This window comes from Heliangelus exortis, chromosome 2, assembly GCF_036169615.1.
Source record: "Heliangelus exortis chromosome 2, bHelExo1.hap1, whole genome shotgun sequence".
Lineage (NCBI taxonomy): Eukaryota > Metazoa > Chordata > Aves > Apodiformes > Trochilidae > Heliangelus > Heliangelus exortis.
The window spans coordinates 31270625-31291143 of record NC_092423.1 but is presented as its reverse complement, the minus strand read 5'-3'; the positions used below and the strand labels follow the sequence as shown (position 1 = coordinate 31291143).

Here is a 20519-nt window from a genome sequence, read left to right as displayed (position 1 = left end):
CAGGCAGGGAGCCACCATTCAAACATAAACACATTTGTTTTCCCCCCTTTGGCTCCAGCTTGCTGTTCCAAGTGGGACCAAAGCACAGTTCAATCCTTTTGAACCCCACGGATAATGAAATAGAAGCTGTCAAACTTTTATTCACCACTTAGTTCCTTTCAAAGAAAACTTGTAAACAGGAAGAAAAATTCCAGTCACAACAGCTCAAACACAGTCTTAAGAGCTACACAGGAAGCCAACGTAGCAGGACTGCAAAAACCAGGTCACTGCTCCTTTTGGTAACATGCATGCTCTCTTCCTGCATGTTATTTGCACACATACACCCTTTTATAGGCCAGTAATTTTTAACAAGTTTCACTACAAATCAAAGTTCCACCTGCAATATTCCTCAGACTCTACTCTGTAAGTCTAGGGAATGAGGCCTCAAAAGATGCAGGACCTTAATTTTACACCCTGTGTGGCCAACTATTGAGTCCTAAAGACAGTCCACAGTCCCCACGGTGGTGTGACAGTGAAGGGCTGAGGAGACTGAATTTTAAAAGTAAAATCTAAAACTTTGGAAGGCAAAGTGGAAAGGCAGTAGATTTTCTTACAGTGTTTTAACTCTTCAGGCAATTCTCTCTTACTAGCAACATCCTCATTGTGACCAAATATTCATATGCAATACAGTGTTTTTTAAAACTCAATTCAGCATTAGTGAAACTCAATAGAGGATCTCATTTTAATATAAATTGTACTCTCAAAGACCAGGTTATCAAAGAGAAAACCAACAGCAAAACAGAAAAAAAACCCCACCAACTTGCATGTAGAAGTGCAAGTAGTGACTATCATGAGTTCACTGCACAGACTTGAAAGGGCAAAGAAACTCATTTGAATATGCAGCACTCTGCATCTCATTATGTCCAAGTATCTCTCTAAAGTGACCTTTATTAGCACAAATGGAGGAGAAAAAAAAAAAACTGCAGACCATACTTAAGATAATGCAAATTTTCTGGTACAACACTAGGACTGCTGTGGTTTCATCCTACTGCTGTGATCATCATCTTCATAACCACTCTCATGAATAGCACACAAGCTGTGTGCTTTGCAGCTACACCCTTAATATAGCTATACCAACACATCCACTAAATGATGTGGATGTTACGAATCACCTGGACTCTTGTTATTCCTTCTAAAAAAAAATCAATTTAAAAGCTGAATAAAGCTTGCACTTTATTAAAAAATAAGTCAAATAACCTCACTTTAGAAGCCCAACTAAAATTGACACAATATCCCTAATTGTAGCATGAAAGGATCCACTGCAAAACACTGAATAAAGGAATTGTTTCCACAAAAGGAGGCAGACTACCTATGAAAAACTGAGTTGTAAAGCTTATGCAGCTCCAGTGCTAGAAAGCATGCCTAGAAAACATTGCCTTTTACCAGATAATGTCATAGCATCAAAGTCTCAATATGCACCACACACACAGTTGATCCCATCCCTTCCCCCCCCCAAAAAAAAAAAAAAAAAAAAAAAAAACACACCAGTTAATTTTTTTTAAGTGGCCCTATTAGTATTTCTGCATAAATATGCAAAATAGAAGTAAACAAATATGGAAGCATAAGACATTCTTCATGCACTTTGGTAGTACTGTAGCTTCCCAAGGAAAGAGGTTTTCAACTCTTCTGCAGTCAAAGAGAATGCACTGTTCAGACAAAATATACTGAGGACCTATGTTCTTTATATTTTCTTTGGACAACAACAATTTATTATTTTATTTGTAATTGGATGAAAAGTCAAAACTGCCTAATTTTTTCCTCTGAGAAACAGCCAGCATGACAACCAAATGGACAAAAGAATCTCTCTAGAATAAATAATAAACTGCTGAAGTCTGAAGTAAAACATCTCCTGATCACATTCTAAAACATTAGAATAATCTCTGTTCTTCTGCCTTCTCAGCCTTCATGTGCAATTCAAGCAGTTTAAGAGGCATTCTTCCATTTTCATTGAGGTTAAAAAGAGGATATTGGTTCAAAGCTTGATCATTATCTCCTAGCTTTTAATTCTGAATGATCTGAATGAGGATCTGAACTGAGAAAAGTAAGAGCATGAATTCTTAAGAATAGAGTATTCCCACTACTATTTACTGTGAGGCAAAAGATGGGTGTCAGCACCATTCCCTACTTCTTTTCATTAATCTGACCAAACCTAAGATGTCCTTCTCTTACAAAAGCTTTCACACTGCTATCTCTGTTGCTGTGGGAATAAACCAGGTCATTTTCATCCCACTTGTATTTCAAAATTGCAATGTAAAAGTACACTGACAAGCAAATTAAAAACCTAGGACATCATCAACACAGTACAATGTTAATTCACAACAGGTTGATATTCTGCAGAATTACTGTCAGCCCTTTTACACAGAGGAGCAGCCCTTTATTTTTAGCACACACTAACTGTGTAGGGGAGGTGAGGGAATGCAGGGATGCAGGGGAGCGATCACCCATCTGTACAAATTGTCAGCATTAATTTCAATCCATCACATGTCATTTGCAAACACATTTATCAAGCTGTCAAGTTAGTCTTGGCACTACCTTTTCATTTTTTAAAAGTCCGAAGAACAAACAAATTAGAAACTTTTTTTCCCTGCAGTAATCCCAATTTTAAATGAGGTTTCAAGTCCTGGCCCAGCGCAAGGTGTCAGTTTTGTACTATGTTGTGTTGCTGCAAACTGCTCCCCTACCCAACTCTCTCTAGCAGCTTTTTGGCCACCACAGAGCCTTGCTTGGTCTAGCAAATCATAGGATCACAGAATTTTCCAGGTTAGAAGGCACCTTTAAGATCCTGACAAGGACAGGGACACCTCCCACTAGATCAGGTTGCTCAGAGCCCTGTCCAGCCTGGCCTTAAAAATTTCCAGGGATGGGGCTTCCACCACCTCTGTGGGCAACCTGTTCCAGTGTCTCACCACCCTCATGGTGAAGAACTTCTTCCTAACATCTAATCTAAATCTACTCTCCTCTCCTCTAGTCTGAATCCATTCCCTTTAGTTCTATCACTACCTGACATCCTAAAAAGTCCCTCACCAGCTTTCTTGTAGCTCCTCTTCAGTTACTGGAAGGCTACAATAAGGTCTCCTCGGAGCCTTCTCCTCTCCAGACTGATTAACTTCAACTCTCTCCGTCTGTCTTCACAGGAGAGCTGCTCCAGCCCTCTGATCACCCTCCTGGCCCTTCTCTGGACACGCTCCAGCACGTCTACATCCCTCCTGTAACAGGGGTTTCAGAACTGGATGCAGTGCTCCAGGTGGGATCTCACGAGAGCAGAGTAGAGGGGGAGAATCCCACACTGATTTAATTACTTCTGTGTGGGTGCTTTTTTTGCCTGTGTGGGTTAAAAGGCAAGGCAGCAGGACACGTTTCCAAAGTGCAACATCACACGTGGCTGTCGTCACCGTGGGAAATTCATGTCAGTGCCAGCAAGGCCACCACTAACATAAGCAAGCACCCCATAGGAAAAGGAAAAGATGCTGTTTCCTCTGATATGGTACAAGAAGATACTGATTATGCATCCAGAACCAAAAGCCATCAAGGGCTCCGAAGAGCTGTTTGCTCACGTGTTTATCACATACAACGAGCAGCTCAAAAAATTGAGCCAAAGAAACGAGCCCAGGGAGGGTGGCACAGAAAGGGGAAAGATACAAGAAAATGCTCAGATATCTGTGACCACTCTGCCACAACCACTTCCAGCAGATGCTGACCAGCATCAGGGCTATCAGAAATCTGACTTTCAGGCAAATAATGAAAAAAATGAGGTGCAGCCAACAAACTAAGCTTTACTGTCACACATCTGTGGCCCTAAGGGCCTCATGTCAGGAAGCACAGCTAATAAAAAAAGCAGCCAGCTGTTGTGCAATTCTTTTTTTTAATCCTCAAAATGGTCCGAAAAATGATCTGCACATGTGGCATGTCTCATTAATACTCATCACATGTGCATTCGTGCATCACACAGACTGGAGGTAGACCTAACTCTGCCATATGCCTTTTCCTCTCTTCAGACAGTGGGTATTGTATTACACATCCATGATTGCATTCTGCCATTCTATAGATCTGATAATATTCATCACAGTCCTCAAAAACTCTAAGAGCACTACGTAAGAATTAGGTTATTGTATATATTTACCTTTCTTCTTTTCTTAGAACTGTCTACATTTACAGGAATTTCTCTAATTTACATTAACTGTCTGTCTTTGGGTTTTTTTCCTCCTCTGCCATGACAAATATATTACCCTGGAAATCAGGGAAGAAAAACCTTGTTCATTACCAAAGACAAAATATTTAGAAGACACAAGAAGAACCAATAAGGAGTCTTATTCTAGTTTAAATATTATGGACTGAGACAAGTCTTAACAAACCAACACAGAAAACAGCTACAAAAAAGTGAGGAATTTCAGAAAAACAAAATCAAAAATGAACCGCACATAATCGCAGACATACTAAAAAGTGACAGGTATAAATTATTCACAAATGAAATTATAAAACTTTTTAGAGCAAACATTAATTTCCGTGCAGCTATTTAAAAGCTATACTTAGCAGCAGATCACAAGATTGCTTAGTCTTAAAAATTTAAGTATTTTTAAATATTATCAATTGTTCCCAGGGAAACAGAAAAGACTATATTAAGAAAGCTTTATTTTGTAAGAAGGTGATAGTAAAAATAGATTTTGATTAGTAAGTAAGATCAAAAGGAAAGCGGATGAACTCTTCAGAATATCAAAATGCCCATGAAGAGCCTCCCCTGCATAGTCACTTCATGCACAAGGGTCTGCTCTGGTCATCCTAAACTTTTTTTTTTTTAATGGAGACACTGGCTCAGAATGAGCTCTTCTTACTTGTGGAAATGGCTTATAGTGGTTTTATTTGGTTAGTTTGGTTTTTTGTTTTTTTTTTAAAGTACCCTTTTCCACCCTTTGTGGAAAGAAAGGGTATTCTATATCTTTACAAATATCCACTTGGTTAAGTCTCGTGAGAAGGATTCATAGGAATCATTAGACTACACAAAAGAGCCATTCCCTGCCTTCAGAACATCTACCTCATTTCCAAAACTCTAAGGAGGTATGAGAAATTTCACAGATACCATAACTTTTCTGATCATATCAGTATGGGTAAGCTCATGACAGTACTGCTTACAGGACCAGAAGGATGCAGAGAAGCTTAAACTGCTGAGCTGCTTAGCACAGACAAGAGCAGGGATACATAGAAGACTGTAATTTGTTTACCATCACTGTTTTTCTGAAGCTGCCAAGTAATTAAATAGAATCCAACCCACAGAGAAGTTAACATGAGCACATATCTCCTTCCATAAAACTCATATTATGGTTCCTCAAACATTCAGTGCACCCTGACTTAACATATATGTGGAATTCACACACAACACAGAGTTGTTTTGAAAGACATAAAAAAACCCAATAAAGAGTTTCTGAGGTTTTTTTGTTCTTTCCTCCTTGCCTTCCCTCTGACCTTGTTTCCCCCATCCCTAAAATACCTGATTTGGTCACACCATGTGAAAGGCTGTTTAGCAGGAGATACCACTCCACAACTCTCTGCAACCTTTAGGAAGAGTCAAACTCCACTGTCCACGTAAATGGACAAACGGGAAAGTGGGCAAAAATGCTCACAGGAGTCACATGCATACACACACACACAAAGAAGGATGAGAAGAATCAAAAAGAATGAACAATTATAAATGAGATACAGTGTCCATACCCTGGTAAGGTCCATGCCAAGTTTGAGCTGAGAGATGAGATGGAGAATTACGCTACGTTGATCATCCATGACTCCTAAATCCTCTTCTTCATTATCTTCAGTATCTGTCATTTCATCTTCAACTAGGATCAACTCGGAGGCTGAAAGCTGAAATGAAAAGAAACATCACCATCTGGGCAAAAAGTACACTATGGTTTTCTCCATCACGTATGCTTAAAAATGGAGCTGTCTCAATGGAACCAAAGACAGCCTCTGCTGAAACCAAGAAAGAACACAAATTTAAATTAAATTTTAAAATCCAGTGAGGAGTTCACAGTGCATTTTGATCCTATCCTCAGAATAAAAGTGGTATCTGATGCTAATTTATACATTATATTCTCCTGTTTACATTGCAGAGATACCAAACAAAAATCACAGCATAATAAAGTAAGAGATCTTCTATTTACTAAATAAAAGTATACAGAGCTGAAAATGAGTCCTGAAGAGTTTGTTTCATAGCATTCTCCAGCAAATATTTGTACTTTACACCTAAATGCTGCCTGACCTGATTTCAGACTATGTTTCTCCTTTTCTCTATCCAAGTTATAAATCTTGGAAAGTCAAGACTATGAAATGAAGGAGATGAAAAGACAACTATAATTAAAGTACACACCTTTGAAAATACAAACAAAACTCAGACATAGATTTTCTGGGTTAAAGCAACTTTATGGCATTTGCAACACCACACTGCTTCACAGTACAATACAGCCAATACTGCCCAGTTTCCAGAAATACCAGCTGAAGATCAAGTGAGAGACATCATGCCATTTCCTCTCAAGAAAAGCTTTACAGCAAAAAGAGATAATGATTTGTGGTATTTTATTTCCCCTCAGGGTTTACAATACATTACTAACAATAATCCAAGCAGGTAGTTATTTTTTTCAGTCTGCTGAAATCACTCTGCAAGCCTTCCAGATACATATTTAGCTATGGGTTTTGTACTTTAAAAAGCTGTTGGGTTATACAGCTGAAAAATTTACAGCCCAGCATCTCATTACTCCCCAAGATTTCCATGCTGTAAGACATAGCCTGCAAAAGTTAAGGTAACTTCAAGCTAAATAGCTTTTATGCAGAAACAGCTAGTTATATAAAATGAAAAATTCATCTCACTGTAAAAATTTTTGCAACTGAAAAGTTTCATTACAGACAGCTGATATTCAGAATTAAGCTTCAAATTAATATTTCTGAATTACCATTTTAGAGAACCCCTCAGGTGAACAGCATCTTGTATAAGAAGGGTGCCTCTGAAATTTAGTTATTTACAGATGTTTCCAAGATTCAGATAAAATGAATAAAGTGTTTTCTCTATTTATTTTTTTTTTAATTAAATAAAAGTTAGGTAACAATTCCGAAGAGAGTAGCTGTTTGGTGATATCCAAGGACATCTGAATTATGCTTTACGACTACTTTATTTAGAAACTTGAATATGTAGATTACATAAAACAGAATCTGGTGAGCTGTAACCTCAACAGCTTGGAGCTGTTCAAAAGGATGAAGCACACACTTTCTTCTCCCCATTCCCTCAGCAAATAAAAGGATAGAACAATAAGTCCTTTCCTCCCAAAACACACAGCATTATTACCCAGCTGATGCCTGACTGACAAGTTCAATTAACACAAAACCTGACAACCTCACACAAAATCATCAGTCAGGGAGACATAAAACACAGAAGCCTGTCTCAGCTGTACAGGCTTCATTTGTAGGGAGCGTGGAGAAAGCAGGATGAGAACTTACAGTAGATGCTTCCACAGGAGGTTTCCCTTTGATCCAGCTTGACCTCATTGAGAGCACTGAGCTACCGAGCAAGCACTGCTGATGCTGCTACTGCCATAAACAGAGCTCGCGGCAAACAAGCTCCAGCAGGAATTAATAATGCTAGAGGAAGGAAAAAAAAAAAAAAAAAAAAAAAAAAAAAAGGCAAGGGAACCTCCCCTCCTCACTCCCAACCCCCTCTTTTTTTTTTCCCTTTTTTTTTTTTGGCTATCCACTGAGTTGGGAGAGCGTGTGTGCCGGATGTCAATCTGCTCCTTGCGTCTCCAGTCACATGGCACCCGGCTCAGTCAGCTCCACACAGCTCCAACTGGGAAACGGTGCTGCTGCTTCCCCAAGGATACCCCCGTGGGCTGTCCTCCAGGTGGGAGGCAGGGAGGGAGGGACAGGAGAGTGCACGAGTGTGATAACGTGCTAGCAGGTAACAATCCTTCCCAAGTGAACATCTCACAGCTGCGGAACCTTTAAAGCTGTCAAGAGCATCGGGAAACGAACAGACCACAAATCAACAAGTTCACAGATTAAAGCACATATTAAGAATTTTCTTTTTCTCCTGAAAACTGCGCGTTCAGCCGGGGACAGAAATCCTTCTGTCTTTTCAGCTAAAACAGGCTTTAGGTTTTCCACGCCTTTCACAGGGTTATTAAAAGAACAGCAACAGCCTCTCCTTGCTACTCTGCAAAATGTGCACAGTGAGGGCAAGCAACGCTATAAATAGTTTAGGTGCTCAGGATAGCAGTGTTTGCATCGATTTAAATGAAAGACTTTCTCCTCATTGGGAAAGGTAAGCACAATGCAATGTTAGGATTAAGCATCTTTAATGCCCATTCTGCAGTAAGGTTTATAATTTTAATTATTCTAACTCCCCCCTCTTTTAAAAATGTGTGCAGGGGCACCAAAAATCCGACAAATCTACTATTAGAATTATCAACATTCTAGTGACCTTCAGGACATTTAGAAAGACATCAGGCATCTGCATCTTTTCTCACATTTCAGGAACCTCAAGCAGCAGTTTACCATGTATGTCACAGGAACTGCACAGCACTCATCTTTATATTGTAATATTCTTGCTGTATTTTCCTCTCATTAGCTGTTCTAGGTCATTACTGAACTACTTTTTAAAAGCACAGAAAACAGACATTTCTTTTTGCTTTTGCAATGCATATTTTCTTGAAAAAAAGCAACCATGTGAGGGTGTGTGGACAAAGAGCCACAAAACACAAAGCTACCATATTTTTCAAGGGTCATAAAAGTCCAAGCAGGCTTTTAATTCTTTTTCTTTCCACAGAAATAGCATGCAGTTTAGTAGTACTCAATGTGCCAGCATGTGGTAGCATGCAAAAGATTATTTTGAGTGATTATCCTTTAATGGCAGCTTTTCTGAATTATCAGATACAGACATTTCCCCGCACAAAAAAGATAAAACCATTGCAAAGCTGAAGTAGGAAAGAAGTGATTTGCTCCATTCCTGTGTGGTCAGAGCATAATGCAAAAGCTATTGAGCCACAGGCAGCTCAGCCTGGGAATGAAAAGCAAGGTTGGGCTTGGGTGCCAACCCTGAGAATCAAATAATCAGTTGCAAACAAGTACCAAAAAGAGGCTTATATTTAAAATTATTATTATTATTAATCTGCATTCCCAACATTGGGCTGAAGCACAAAAATTGTTCAGAAAAATCTGCTAGAAATGCCATGAAGGGATTCACTTCAGAGTTTAAAGGCTGAAGGCATGAGAACACACACTGGCAGAGATCTATTTTAAACAGGTCACTTCACTAGGACTGGGATCAATTAATTTAGAGAGGTCATCTGCTGGAATACAAAACGGATGCTCTAGTCAGCAGTCTACATCAGAAAACATGCTGATTCTTTTTTAACAGATAAAAGCAGTACGGGAAAGAAATTGTTTCTGAAGAAAACAATCTGAATTTAACAAAAATGTCTTCAGGGAAAAAGAAAAAAAAGACTTCACAGAGTTAACAGCTACGCTTTTGTCAAAGGGCAAACCTACCCCTGTTCTTCCAAAACCTCTTCCACAACTTAATTTCTCAAATTAACTGCTGTGCTAGAAATTAATTTTTGGATAATTAGTTCAATTTCAAGTCTTGCAGCTTCTTTCTCCATCATACTTCACAAACCATGCAAGTTCTGGCTAGCATAATCTCATCTTTTTGCTGATGCTTTTGGGAGGGGAAAAAAAAAGAATATACAGAATCACATTATCATTCAGGTTGGAACAGACTTCTTGAGGTCCTCTTGTCCCACACCCTGCTCAAGCAAGGATACCTAGAACAAGTTGCCAAGGACCAAGTCCAGCTAGGTTTTGAGTATTTCCAAGGATGGAGCCTCCACAACCTCTCTGGGACACCTGTGCTGGTGTTACACTATCTTTACAGCAAAAAAGCATTTTCTGATATTTAGACTGATTTTCACGTGCCTATTTACCCCTTGCCCTGTCACTGGGCACTGCTGAGAAGAATCTGGCTTCCCGTTCTTCACTCCCTCCCATCAGGTATTTACATACACTTAAAAGATCACCCTGAGCATTCTCTTCTTGAGGCTGAATAGCCTCAGCTCTCTCATTTTCTCCTCATTTGAAGGATGCTCAAGAACTTTCACCTTCATGAACCTGTGCTGGACACATGACAGTAGCTCCGTGTCTCTCTTGCACTGTGGAGCCCAGAACTGCAGATGTGGTCTCACTGTGCCAAGCAGAAGGGAAGATCACCCCACTCCACCTGCTGGCAAGGTTCTTACTGCAGCAACCCAGGATGCTGTTGGTCACCTTTGCCACAAGGGTGCATTGCCAGATCATGGTCAGCTTGTTGTCTGCTGAGATCCCAAGGTTTCCTTTGCAGAACCACTTTCCAGCTAGTTGGCCCACTGGTACTGCTGCAAGGGCTTACCCTCAGACATCCCCAGATGCAGGACCTGGCATTTCCCTGTGTTGAACTTGACAAGATTCCTCTCTTGTCAAGGTTCCTCTCCACAGTAGCACAACCCTCTGGTGCATCAGCCACTCCTCCCACTTTTTTTCATTATCTACAAACTTGCTGAGGGTCCACTCTGCCCTATTATCCAGGTCTTTATTAAAAGATGTTGAACAGTATTGACCCCTGGGTGACTGGCCTCCAACTGGGCCTTGTACACCATCCAGACAGTTTTTGTCCACCTCACTGCCCACTTATCTGATCATACTCTGTCAGCCTGACTATGAGAATGTTGCACAAGACCAGATCAAAATCCTTACCAACATCACAGCAAACAACATCCACTGCTCTCCCCACATGCTCCAAGCTAGTCACTTCGTAGGAGAAGGCTATCAAGCATGATTTCTCCTTTGTAAATCCATGCTGACTACCCCTGATCACCCTTCCATCCTTCATGGATTGGAAATGCCTTCTTGGATTAGTTGCTCCACACCTTTCCCAGGGATCAAGGAGAAGGTGACCAACCTGCAGCTCCCCAGATATTGCCAGAACATCCTTGTATGTTTCTTCTTGCCCTTTTTGAAGACAGAAGTCTTTCTTCCACTCTTCATTAACGTCGACCCAAATACCATGACCCTCTAAACAGAACAGATGGTGACCTTATGATGACATTGGCCAAATTCCTCCATGTTCTCTGGCAGAAAAAAATTAGGTTGGACATTAGAAAGAATTTCTTTACCGAGAGGGTGATCAGACATTGGAATGGGCTGTCCTGGGAAGTAGTGGATTCTTCATCCCTGGAGATATTGAAAAAGAGACTGGATGTGGCACTCAGTGCCATGGTCTGGTAACTGCAGCGGTAGTGGATCAAGGGTTGGACTTGGTGATCTCTGAGGTTCCTTCCAACCCAGCCAATTCTATGATTCTATGATCTATATTCATAGGTGCATCCCATCAGGCCCCATGGAGTTACCTACATGCAGCTTAAGTGCTGCCCAACCTGTTCCACCAAGGTTAAGACTTCATCCAGATATTCTCTCAGATCTCAAATGCCTGGGATTCCTGAAGGCTGATTTCACCAGGAAAGACTGAGGCAAAGAAGGCACTGCATATCTCAGCCTTTCCTCCATCACAGTTTTAAGCAGAGTTATTATAAACAGCAACACACAGCATTTGTATAGGACTCATAAGGCAATGCTTCATATAATTACACCAAAATATTATAAGAATTTTCATTAAGGCATTAAAAGATTTATGTACTACAAAAAGGACTGCATTTGGGAGCAAGAGGATAAATCTTAGAAACACAATGCATCTGGATAAAAAGACATCATTTAATAATATCCCAAGGTAAATAAATAGCTCTTTCCACATTAAAAAAATAAATGCAAAAAAACCCCTACAAAAGTAACACTGCATGAAACATTTCTGCATCAAGAAAAAGACGTAAGACATTACTTGAAGGACTTGTTCAGAAGCAACATTAAACAGAACTAGCATTTTCTATGGCAAGGAGTGCCATATTTTCTGAAGTCATCTAATTACAATTTGTTATACTTGTGCATACAAAAGTCAAAGGCCTCGTTTTGATTTTCAGATTCTCTTTGATAATGATACAGGCTTGCAAGCATCAATTCCACATGCACTTGTGTAACTTGAGAGCTCACAAACAGGTTTTCTGTGGGTGTAAGACTAAATATAACTCTTTAAGGTCAGAGAGCTTTAGCACATTTACACGTATGTGACAAATTTACCCCATGAGATTTTCACCAGTCTCAATATAAAAATTAGGATTCTTTTTGTAAAGTACAGTAAGATACAGTAAGAATACCCTAAAAGTAGTACTATATAATGAGCTGCTAGCATCTTGCAGGGCTCATCATTGTATCAGAACAGACAAAACTGCACAAACTTAAATGCATCACTTGTCTTCTCCCAGCATGTACACCTTGAAAATATTTAATTGCATTTACTACCAGCTGTGGCATGCACCTGACATAAAACCTGCAAGCTTACTGCACCCATCCCACACTAGCAGTGACCTGAATCTCAAAGGTAGCTTGTTCAGCAAGTTGCACTTAAACTATTTTAAGTACAGAGTAGCATATTAGGGTGCTGTTAAAGGTATGATTTCCTCATAGAAAATTGAAATGAATAACAGAAATAATATAGAAAATTTCAGCTTACTTCAACCTAAATCTTGAAACAAAACAAGTAAAACCTCAAATACATTGACTTCAAACCCACTGTAAATACCAAAATCATCATCTAGGCACTTCTCTAACTTCCAAAGGCATTTACAAATAATAGAGATATAGCTGGTTAGAAAAGTAACTGCTGCACCTGTGTTTGAGGTGTGAGAGAGAGGGTTTAAACCTTTTATATAATCCTGGATACATACATCATTGATAGGCCAAACCACAGAACATTAAGTAGAAAAACATCGAATTAGAAAAGAATATGTACAAAGTGCCCGGAAATTGATTTCTTACCAAGTCTGCTTGTGTTCTGTAATGCAGGTCTCTAGAGAAAATTACATTTTTCAAACTAGGGCTATCAATGATTAAGAAGGTCATATTTTTTTTGTGTGTGTGTCTGTGTGTGTATGGACAATTCAAACGTATTTTGTGATTCATTATCTGGCTTTATTTATTGAATATGCTAAACACAGTGGATGTTAAGTTCTCTCCAGCCAGGAACAAGTGGAAGGATCAACGTGTGGCAATGTGAGCAATCTGTCTATCACACAAGATCAACTGTATACAACATGAAATAGCAGATTCATCTATTGAACCAAGCAATACTTAGCTCTCTTTAGGACATCCTTCCTTCACTGTGAAGCAAGCGGACAAAGTAGAAATTAATCCTGATACTAATACTTTAAAAATACAGACAGGCTGACATATGTATGATGCAAGCAAAGAAAATAAAAACTAAACCCGTACCTTAGGTGACAAATAGGTCTGCAATCTTTTTCCTTTCCAACAAAACTGATCCACCAGGCATCTGGAGGCAAGAGCATTATCTGGATATTCACTATTTTGAGTGCTTTACTAATGCTTTTTTGTTCATGTTCTGCAGTAGTATCTGGGGGAACAGAAGTCTTTTCATCCTTAAAGAAAAAGCTCAGAGAGCTTCCTGTTCGTACACTGCAGATGTGTCTAACTCCGACCTGTGACCATATTTAGGGGTAAAGTGATGAGAACCAGATAAAACAGGAATTTCAGAAGAAAAAGGGTTGATTTGTTCCAAGAGCAGGAAAAAAAAAGCATGTGACATGAAATAAAGGGTATCTATGTTTATGTTGAAGTATAGCCTGCATAAGACTTCACAAAAGTATGAGAACATAACCATGAAAGTGATTAAGATTAAAGAATCAATCAGTGACTTAACATCTTTTTAAACAGATATCCCCTTCTGAGTTACCTACAGCATTCTAATCCTATTACACACAAGGGTTTGTTGGATAATTTTTTCCCTACAAGTTCGTATCATCTTTTTCTAAGACAATTCCTCTGGAAAATTTTCATAAACCTAAGGCAGTCAATCCTGAAAAGCAGCTAATGCCCAAGCCCAGACTCCACAGGAAAACATTAGGTACCAGAACAAGTCCCCACACATCTTGTGAGCATCTTTCTCGAAATGAGAGCTATGGAACTACAGCACTGTAGTTCTGAACTCTAAAGCACAGGAGAACTTTGCAGTATTCCATTTCAGTAAGAATTGGGAATAAATATTTTTCATCACTGGTCTCATCAGAGAGAAACCGTAACATGAGATTACAAAAAATGCACAAAGAGAAAAGCCCCACGGACTTGTCCTAAATTGAAGCAAAAAAACCTCAAGGGATAGCATAAATCACAACATTAAATTTTATGCTAACATAAAACCATGATAAATACAGTCTTGTATCATAAACAATTTTAACAAAATCTGTTCTTAATGCAGTACAGATACTAGTGAAGAACAATTTCCTTAAAGTTCTGTTTTGAGAATGTTTTTTAGAAGCCTGATGGCTACAAATACAGCATCTGACACTATCCCGAATGACTTACTCAGACTTTACAAGCTCACAGACCACACAGTGTGGAAGGACAGATTCCCATCAACAGCCATGCAGGATTTCAGAGATGATGAGGGCTCTGAAAGTGGTGGGTTCATAACTTCTGGGAAGCTAAAGACAAAAGACTGCACTGAGCCTAACATGGAGGCAAGTATGGCAGAAGACTGTACTCTCTAGGCATTTCGCTGTATTAAAAGGAATCCTCTTTAGAATGAGATCCCTGGGGAGAAACCTGAAGAACTAAGCAAGGAGCAATTTGCCTCATACTGCCACAAAGAAGGGAAAAACAAACACTTCTTTGTAACAGATCCAGCAGGTGATTTTAGCCACTCACCAGACAGCACAGTACATTGGTAAGAAAAGGCATCATACACAAATGAACCTTTGCTCCCATTGATAAAAAAATCCCTAAGGAAACTGCAATAGGTTGTGCAGAGAGGTTGTGGGACCCCCGCTGCTGGAGGTACACAAGGCTTGACTGGACACGAGTTTGAGCAAGCTGACCTGATTAACTCTGAATTAACTCTGTGTCCTCTCAAGCTGGAGTACTCTGTGATTCCAAAATGATTATTCTTGCAAAGCCAGCAATTGAGAAGTTTGGAAGCAACAGAACTGAAGTCACTGAGCCAGCTGTAATTTTCTTCTCTCCTATGTAGGTGTGTATGCTAGCTAAGCAAGTTTATGGCAGAAAAATGCTACCACGTTACTTGATAATACACCATTTTACATACTCAAAGAGGGCACAAAAAGATGGACGACTACAAATTTAACCTTTAGAATCATCTGTTTTTGCAATACTAATCTATATGTACATCCAGTCCTCACAGTACTATTTCTGGTGTGAAATATCGCATGCCAACATGTTTATAAGAGGAGAAAAATGGTAAAGGCATTTTAATATAAGCAGAATTAAAAATCGTTCCATCCACCATACACACTCTCCTTACTGCAACACATTTACACACAAAATAAGCAAGTAAATAAAGACAGGCTCAAGTCCTCCAAAAGAGAAAAGAAATCATTGTAAATCATACCAGGAGAACATTCAATATATATACACAAAACAGATTTCATGTGGCCAGCCTCCTGAGGCCTGGAGAACTTCACTTGAAAAGCTCCTAAGGTTCGCCCTCAGCCTGATGAATCTCTTGGTCCATCTGAGACCGTGAAGACAACAACTGTGTGGTCTCTCTACACTCTAATGTAGAGGAGTCCTGTCTCTTCCACCTTCTCCTTCCTACTGTAAGACAGAGTTTTATAATTAAATACTTTCATCCCCACTGTTTCCACATTCAGAGCTTTTCAATTAAAGAATCACCTCAATTCATCACCACAAGCAGAAAATCCTGTTTCTTCCTAGCAAGACTACCTGGGACAGCTGAAGTTGGATAATGATTCTCTAAATCTGAGACAAATACTCATTGTAGAAGGGTTCAGACCACCTTACTAAAATCTGGCTAAGTTATTGACAGCCTTAATGAGATGGATAAGCTTACTAACAGGCAGTAGAGCCAAGCCCACATACATAGACATACTAAGAAATGAAAAAAGCACAAAGCAAATCAATTGGCACACAATAAATCTATTGGCACACAATTCTGAAATAAAATTAGCATTGGCTTCAGAGTTCATTCTGCAGAGGCCACAGGTTTTATAATGAATAGATTAAGCAATTAATCCAATTTAACTCAATTTTTAAGCCTCACTGCAAAGGAATCTTAAGTTCTTTATATTCCAGTGATCAGTTTTCACTGAATTTTACTAATAATTATGAAATTTCAAATGAATCAGAGCCTTGTATTTATTGACATTGGGTTCAAATTTTGTATTAGAACTTCATATTTTTATTTTAAGTAGAATATTATTCTGATACATTATATAGAGAGTAGCTGGAATACATGCATTTTGGAGGTGGAAGTGACTCAACAAAATGCAATGACTGGCTGAGGCTAAATTTTTATTAACTATTATGCATAAGCAATGTTACTGTGTTAGCTGACACAGTAATTATTCCAGAAAGCTAGCAAGGCCAAAAAAAACCAAAAAAAAAAACCCCTAAATATTAGCTAGATTATCTAAGTCACTGCCAGTGCTGCTGTAGCAGGCTTAGGGTCACTTAATTCTACTTTTAGTGTAATTGTGCACTTAATCCTTAAATATACTTTCCCTTGATTATCCTTAAATATACCTTCAATTGATTATCTCAGATTTCATTTTTTAGATGGTCTGCTAGTGAATGGATTAACTGGTACCATCCTTGCCTAGAGATTAATTTAGAATTTTAAGTCATTACAGGCCATTTACTGTGCTCTTCAGCCCTGAAAGTACTTAATCATGCAGAAGGCAAAAAGCAGACTACATTCAGAAATCCTGTAATGTGAAAAGGGACTCTCTGTAATACTGCAAATGTTACTTTCCCACCCTGATCTGTTCTCTGTCCATCACTGTGCTTGTGGCTAGCACTGCATGTCAGGGCTAAGCTGATCACCCAACACCAACAACACAGATTTATGTCAAGAAGAAAAAGGAAATAGGAAACACCCGGAACAATTTATACGAGGAAACAATCCACAGTCCTGATGAGATACAGAGACACAAGGGAATATCAAATTAGAAATAATTTTTTGTATCTAGCTTAGTTTCCAGAATTGCAGGAGCACTTTCAGAATTCTTAGCATCTCTAACACATTCTGTAATAGCTCTAAAAGCTATTACAACCTCTGTAATGGATGAAGCATCACCATTTTACAATGCATACTAAACCTACAGATAGAAAAACAACTTCAGCTTGAAAACAACTATAACCTGAAGAAATTGCACAAAACCACAATTTAAAAAAAATTAAGAACTGAACAATTCAGTACCTCCTGTAAATAATGCAGTTCCTTCTTACAGTTAAAACCATCATGGTTCAGATCATCCAGGAAAACAAAGTGTCTTTAATGACCTGGAGTTCAGTGCCCTTGCAGTCACCACCACAATTAAAACCTGGTTTAGCAGAGTAAGATAATCAGAGCTAAATCCTCAATCCTACAGAGCTAAAACTTCAATCCTATTAAGAAGACACTTCAATATGGAGCAAGTGCACAAACAAGGGAAAGTTAGGGACAGGAAAGCAGGATGGAAAGAATCAGCTGTCACAGTATTTTAAGGCATAAAAATCACATGAAGAGAGCTCAATCAAAGATGTAGTTACAGCATGGGTTTTTTGCAAGGATTCTTAACTAAACTGTTAGATCAAAAGAAAATTGTGCCTTCCCTCTCAGATCTTGCATAAATCAGCCTGTTTCCCATTTGTATTTGGCTGCCAGGGGAAACATTTGGCCTGCAGTTACATTTTGTCGGCTCAGAGGGGAATTCTGACACTGAAACAGTAGCTCACACATGAAAGTGATTCCCACCTCTCTTATAATTAGGCACCAATGTTTATTACAAGTTCATTGACTATGAGACTCAGTATTTTAAAACTAATTTATTTCAGCATTTCCTGAAAGGAATTTCAAAATTAGAAACCCTTAAGTGATGGAAGCAGGGTCTCAGTCACTGCAGACTGAACACAAACACAGTTCACGTCACAGCTCTGAAGAGTGCATTCTGGCACATTCCACATTAAGTTTGTCCTGTTCTGTTTTAAGGAAAAAACCCTAAGTAGCACCATGAAATTTTTAAATAGCTTATGCCAAAAAAGTCCAAATGGTTCACTAAGGCATGCACAAAAAGTATTTTACATTAACTCACATCATATGAAGAACAGTTTTGTTCAGCTCAGCCCTTAGCCCTGTTTCCACTTGGTGTTTCCAGAGGACATACCAAACAAATCCTAAAAAAGGAAACTAACTGACACATGGAAACTTATACCCCCCCAAAAGGTATGAAAAAATAAAGATAAAGGTGCAATTTAAAAGTCAGTTGTTACTCCTTGCAGAGAAGATAACAGGCTTTAACTTCATGCTATCCTATATAATGACCCTAAAAGAAAACTTAAGTGGGAAGACAAAACAGCAGCATTAAGAAAAGAGATGCTAAAATAGGCAAGGAACACACACAAAAAAATAATCTCTGACACAAAAATGTATTTTCTGAACTTCTTTAAGTATTATCTGTCCCTGCATTTGGAAGCAAGGAACACCCTAAATAACAAAAGGAATTAAACACCTACACATTACCTTAGGAGAAGAATTTGTATTTGCTACGTTATTTCATCAGGGGAGAAACCTAATTCCTGAAGCCCTGACAGTGTGACAGACCAAAAAGAAAGGGTTTTTTCTATAGTTATCTATGGCATCAAAACTCAACTCTGGAACTTACTATATCCCACAAGAATGCTTATGTATTTGAATAAAACTGCATCAGATGAGTCTTGTTATTCCAGAGGAGAATTATAAAGACCTTTGCTTCTTTATAAACATATTAAAAAACACGGCAGAGAACAAGTAATTGTTTTTTTTAATGATGTTGCTTAATGCACTGCTGCAAAGTGTCTACATGCTGTGCTGAGAATTAACACAGCTATCACTAAACACGTTCAGACACTTGGTCGTGCTGCCAGGATCCTGCTGCCACTGGCAGCCTGAGAGATGGGAAAGATTCCTCAGCAGCCATTCCTACCCCTCCACAATGTACCAAACATCTCTGTTTGGTTTTTAAAGTCACTGCTGCTCCAGGTACCTAAAATTATCTTTCCCTTATAAATAACATTCTGTAATGTAAGCAGCTGAGTCGGCTGTTCCTCAAGGGTAGCAATTTAATGGCTTTTTCTATTTCAGATTACAGGTCAATTCACAATTTGTTTGGTTGGTACGTCTCCTGATGTTTCTGAGTTTTAGCCAAAAAGCTCTTTCCCATTCCTTTACGGTACAGCCTCTGAGTAAGAGATAGAGGTTATATTATAAAAAGTAGAGATTTTTTAAAAATAAAAATCTAGGCCCAGTCGAAGAACAAATTTGATTTCATTTTGTAGCACTGATAGAGGAAACACCACTCTCTTCACATAAATTCTATAAAAGCAAGGCTTACTTCTTTTGGCAGGTATATTTTCAAAGATGAGTCCCATTAATAAACTACCAATTTCTTCAGAAATTAGCATCATCCAGTGCCTAATGCAGGTTGTTTGTTTTTTTTAATAAATAAAATAATTTAGATAAATAAGCTTCATTTGAATGACATTTGTGTGTTCTTCTTTTCTACAAATAAAAGAAGCTACCAGATAAATAAATACAGAAATCAGGGTCTTCAGTGTCAAAAATTTTTCAAGCAAGGACATTTTCTCATTCTCTGATGATGCCAGCAGTTTTTCATCTTGATGAAACAAGTGTGATGATTTGTAGTTGCCTTTATGTATAATTACACATGCTAAGTAATTAGCACAGCCAGTGCTTTTATACCTTCAAGCCAAGCGTAGGCTCCTACTTCGGACAGAAAACAGGCCAGAATATATTTAAAAATATGTTTAAATACTGCTGGGTAAAGTGTGTTAAGCAAACACCTCTGGCAACTCTGGGAGGTGTTAAGATGTCACCTCCTGGGTGACTAAATGGCTCAGACAGCATTTTCAGCAGGGGAACAGGTTGGTCAAAAGATTTTTCTCTTATTCAAAGCCTGTCCTCCCAACCTCCCTTCTCAAGTCACAAGGAGCTCCAGCTTCCTGCTGGAGTTGGCTCAGCTTGGACAGCTGGGCAGAACCTGCAGCCATCTAGGAAAACTTCACCTCCTCTCCCAGAAAAGGATCTGCTCACTGCAGCCGAGAGGTGCAGAGTCTGTAACAGGGAATGAGAACTTGCTTGACCTGAAGGCAAAGATCAAAACACAAAACCTCCAACTTCCATTCAGATGAAATGTTTACCCCTTCCACAACCCAGGTTTTGCGCTTGAGCCTGCCAATGGGGCATGGATATCTTGATCAAAATTATCAAAAGTGAAAAATCTATCAGCTATAGTTGAAAGAGCACTTCAAATTGGGAGTCAACAATCTCAGCC

General features: G+C 38.9%; 1 protein-coding gene across 2 annotated transcripts in view; it reads right to left on the bottom strand.

Annotated features, from left to right (window-relative positions):
* The window catches only part of OSBPL10 (oxysterol binding protein like 10), a 118195-nt gene that overhangs the window by 16578 nt on the left and 81098 nt on the right, over positions 1-20519 (bottom strand). For both annotated transcript variants that reach the window (XM_071735446.1, XM_071735445.1), the window contains one exon: positions 5743-5889. In XM_071735446.1, coding sequence (XP_071591547.1) covers positions 5743-5889 — 147 coding nt within the window. The remainder of the gene's footprint in view (positions 1-5742; positions 5890-20519) is intronic.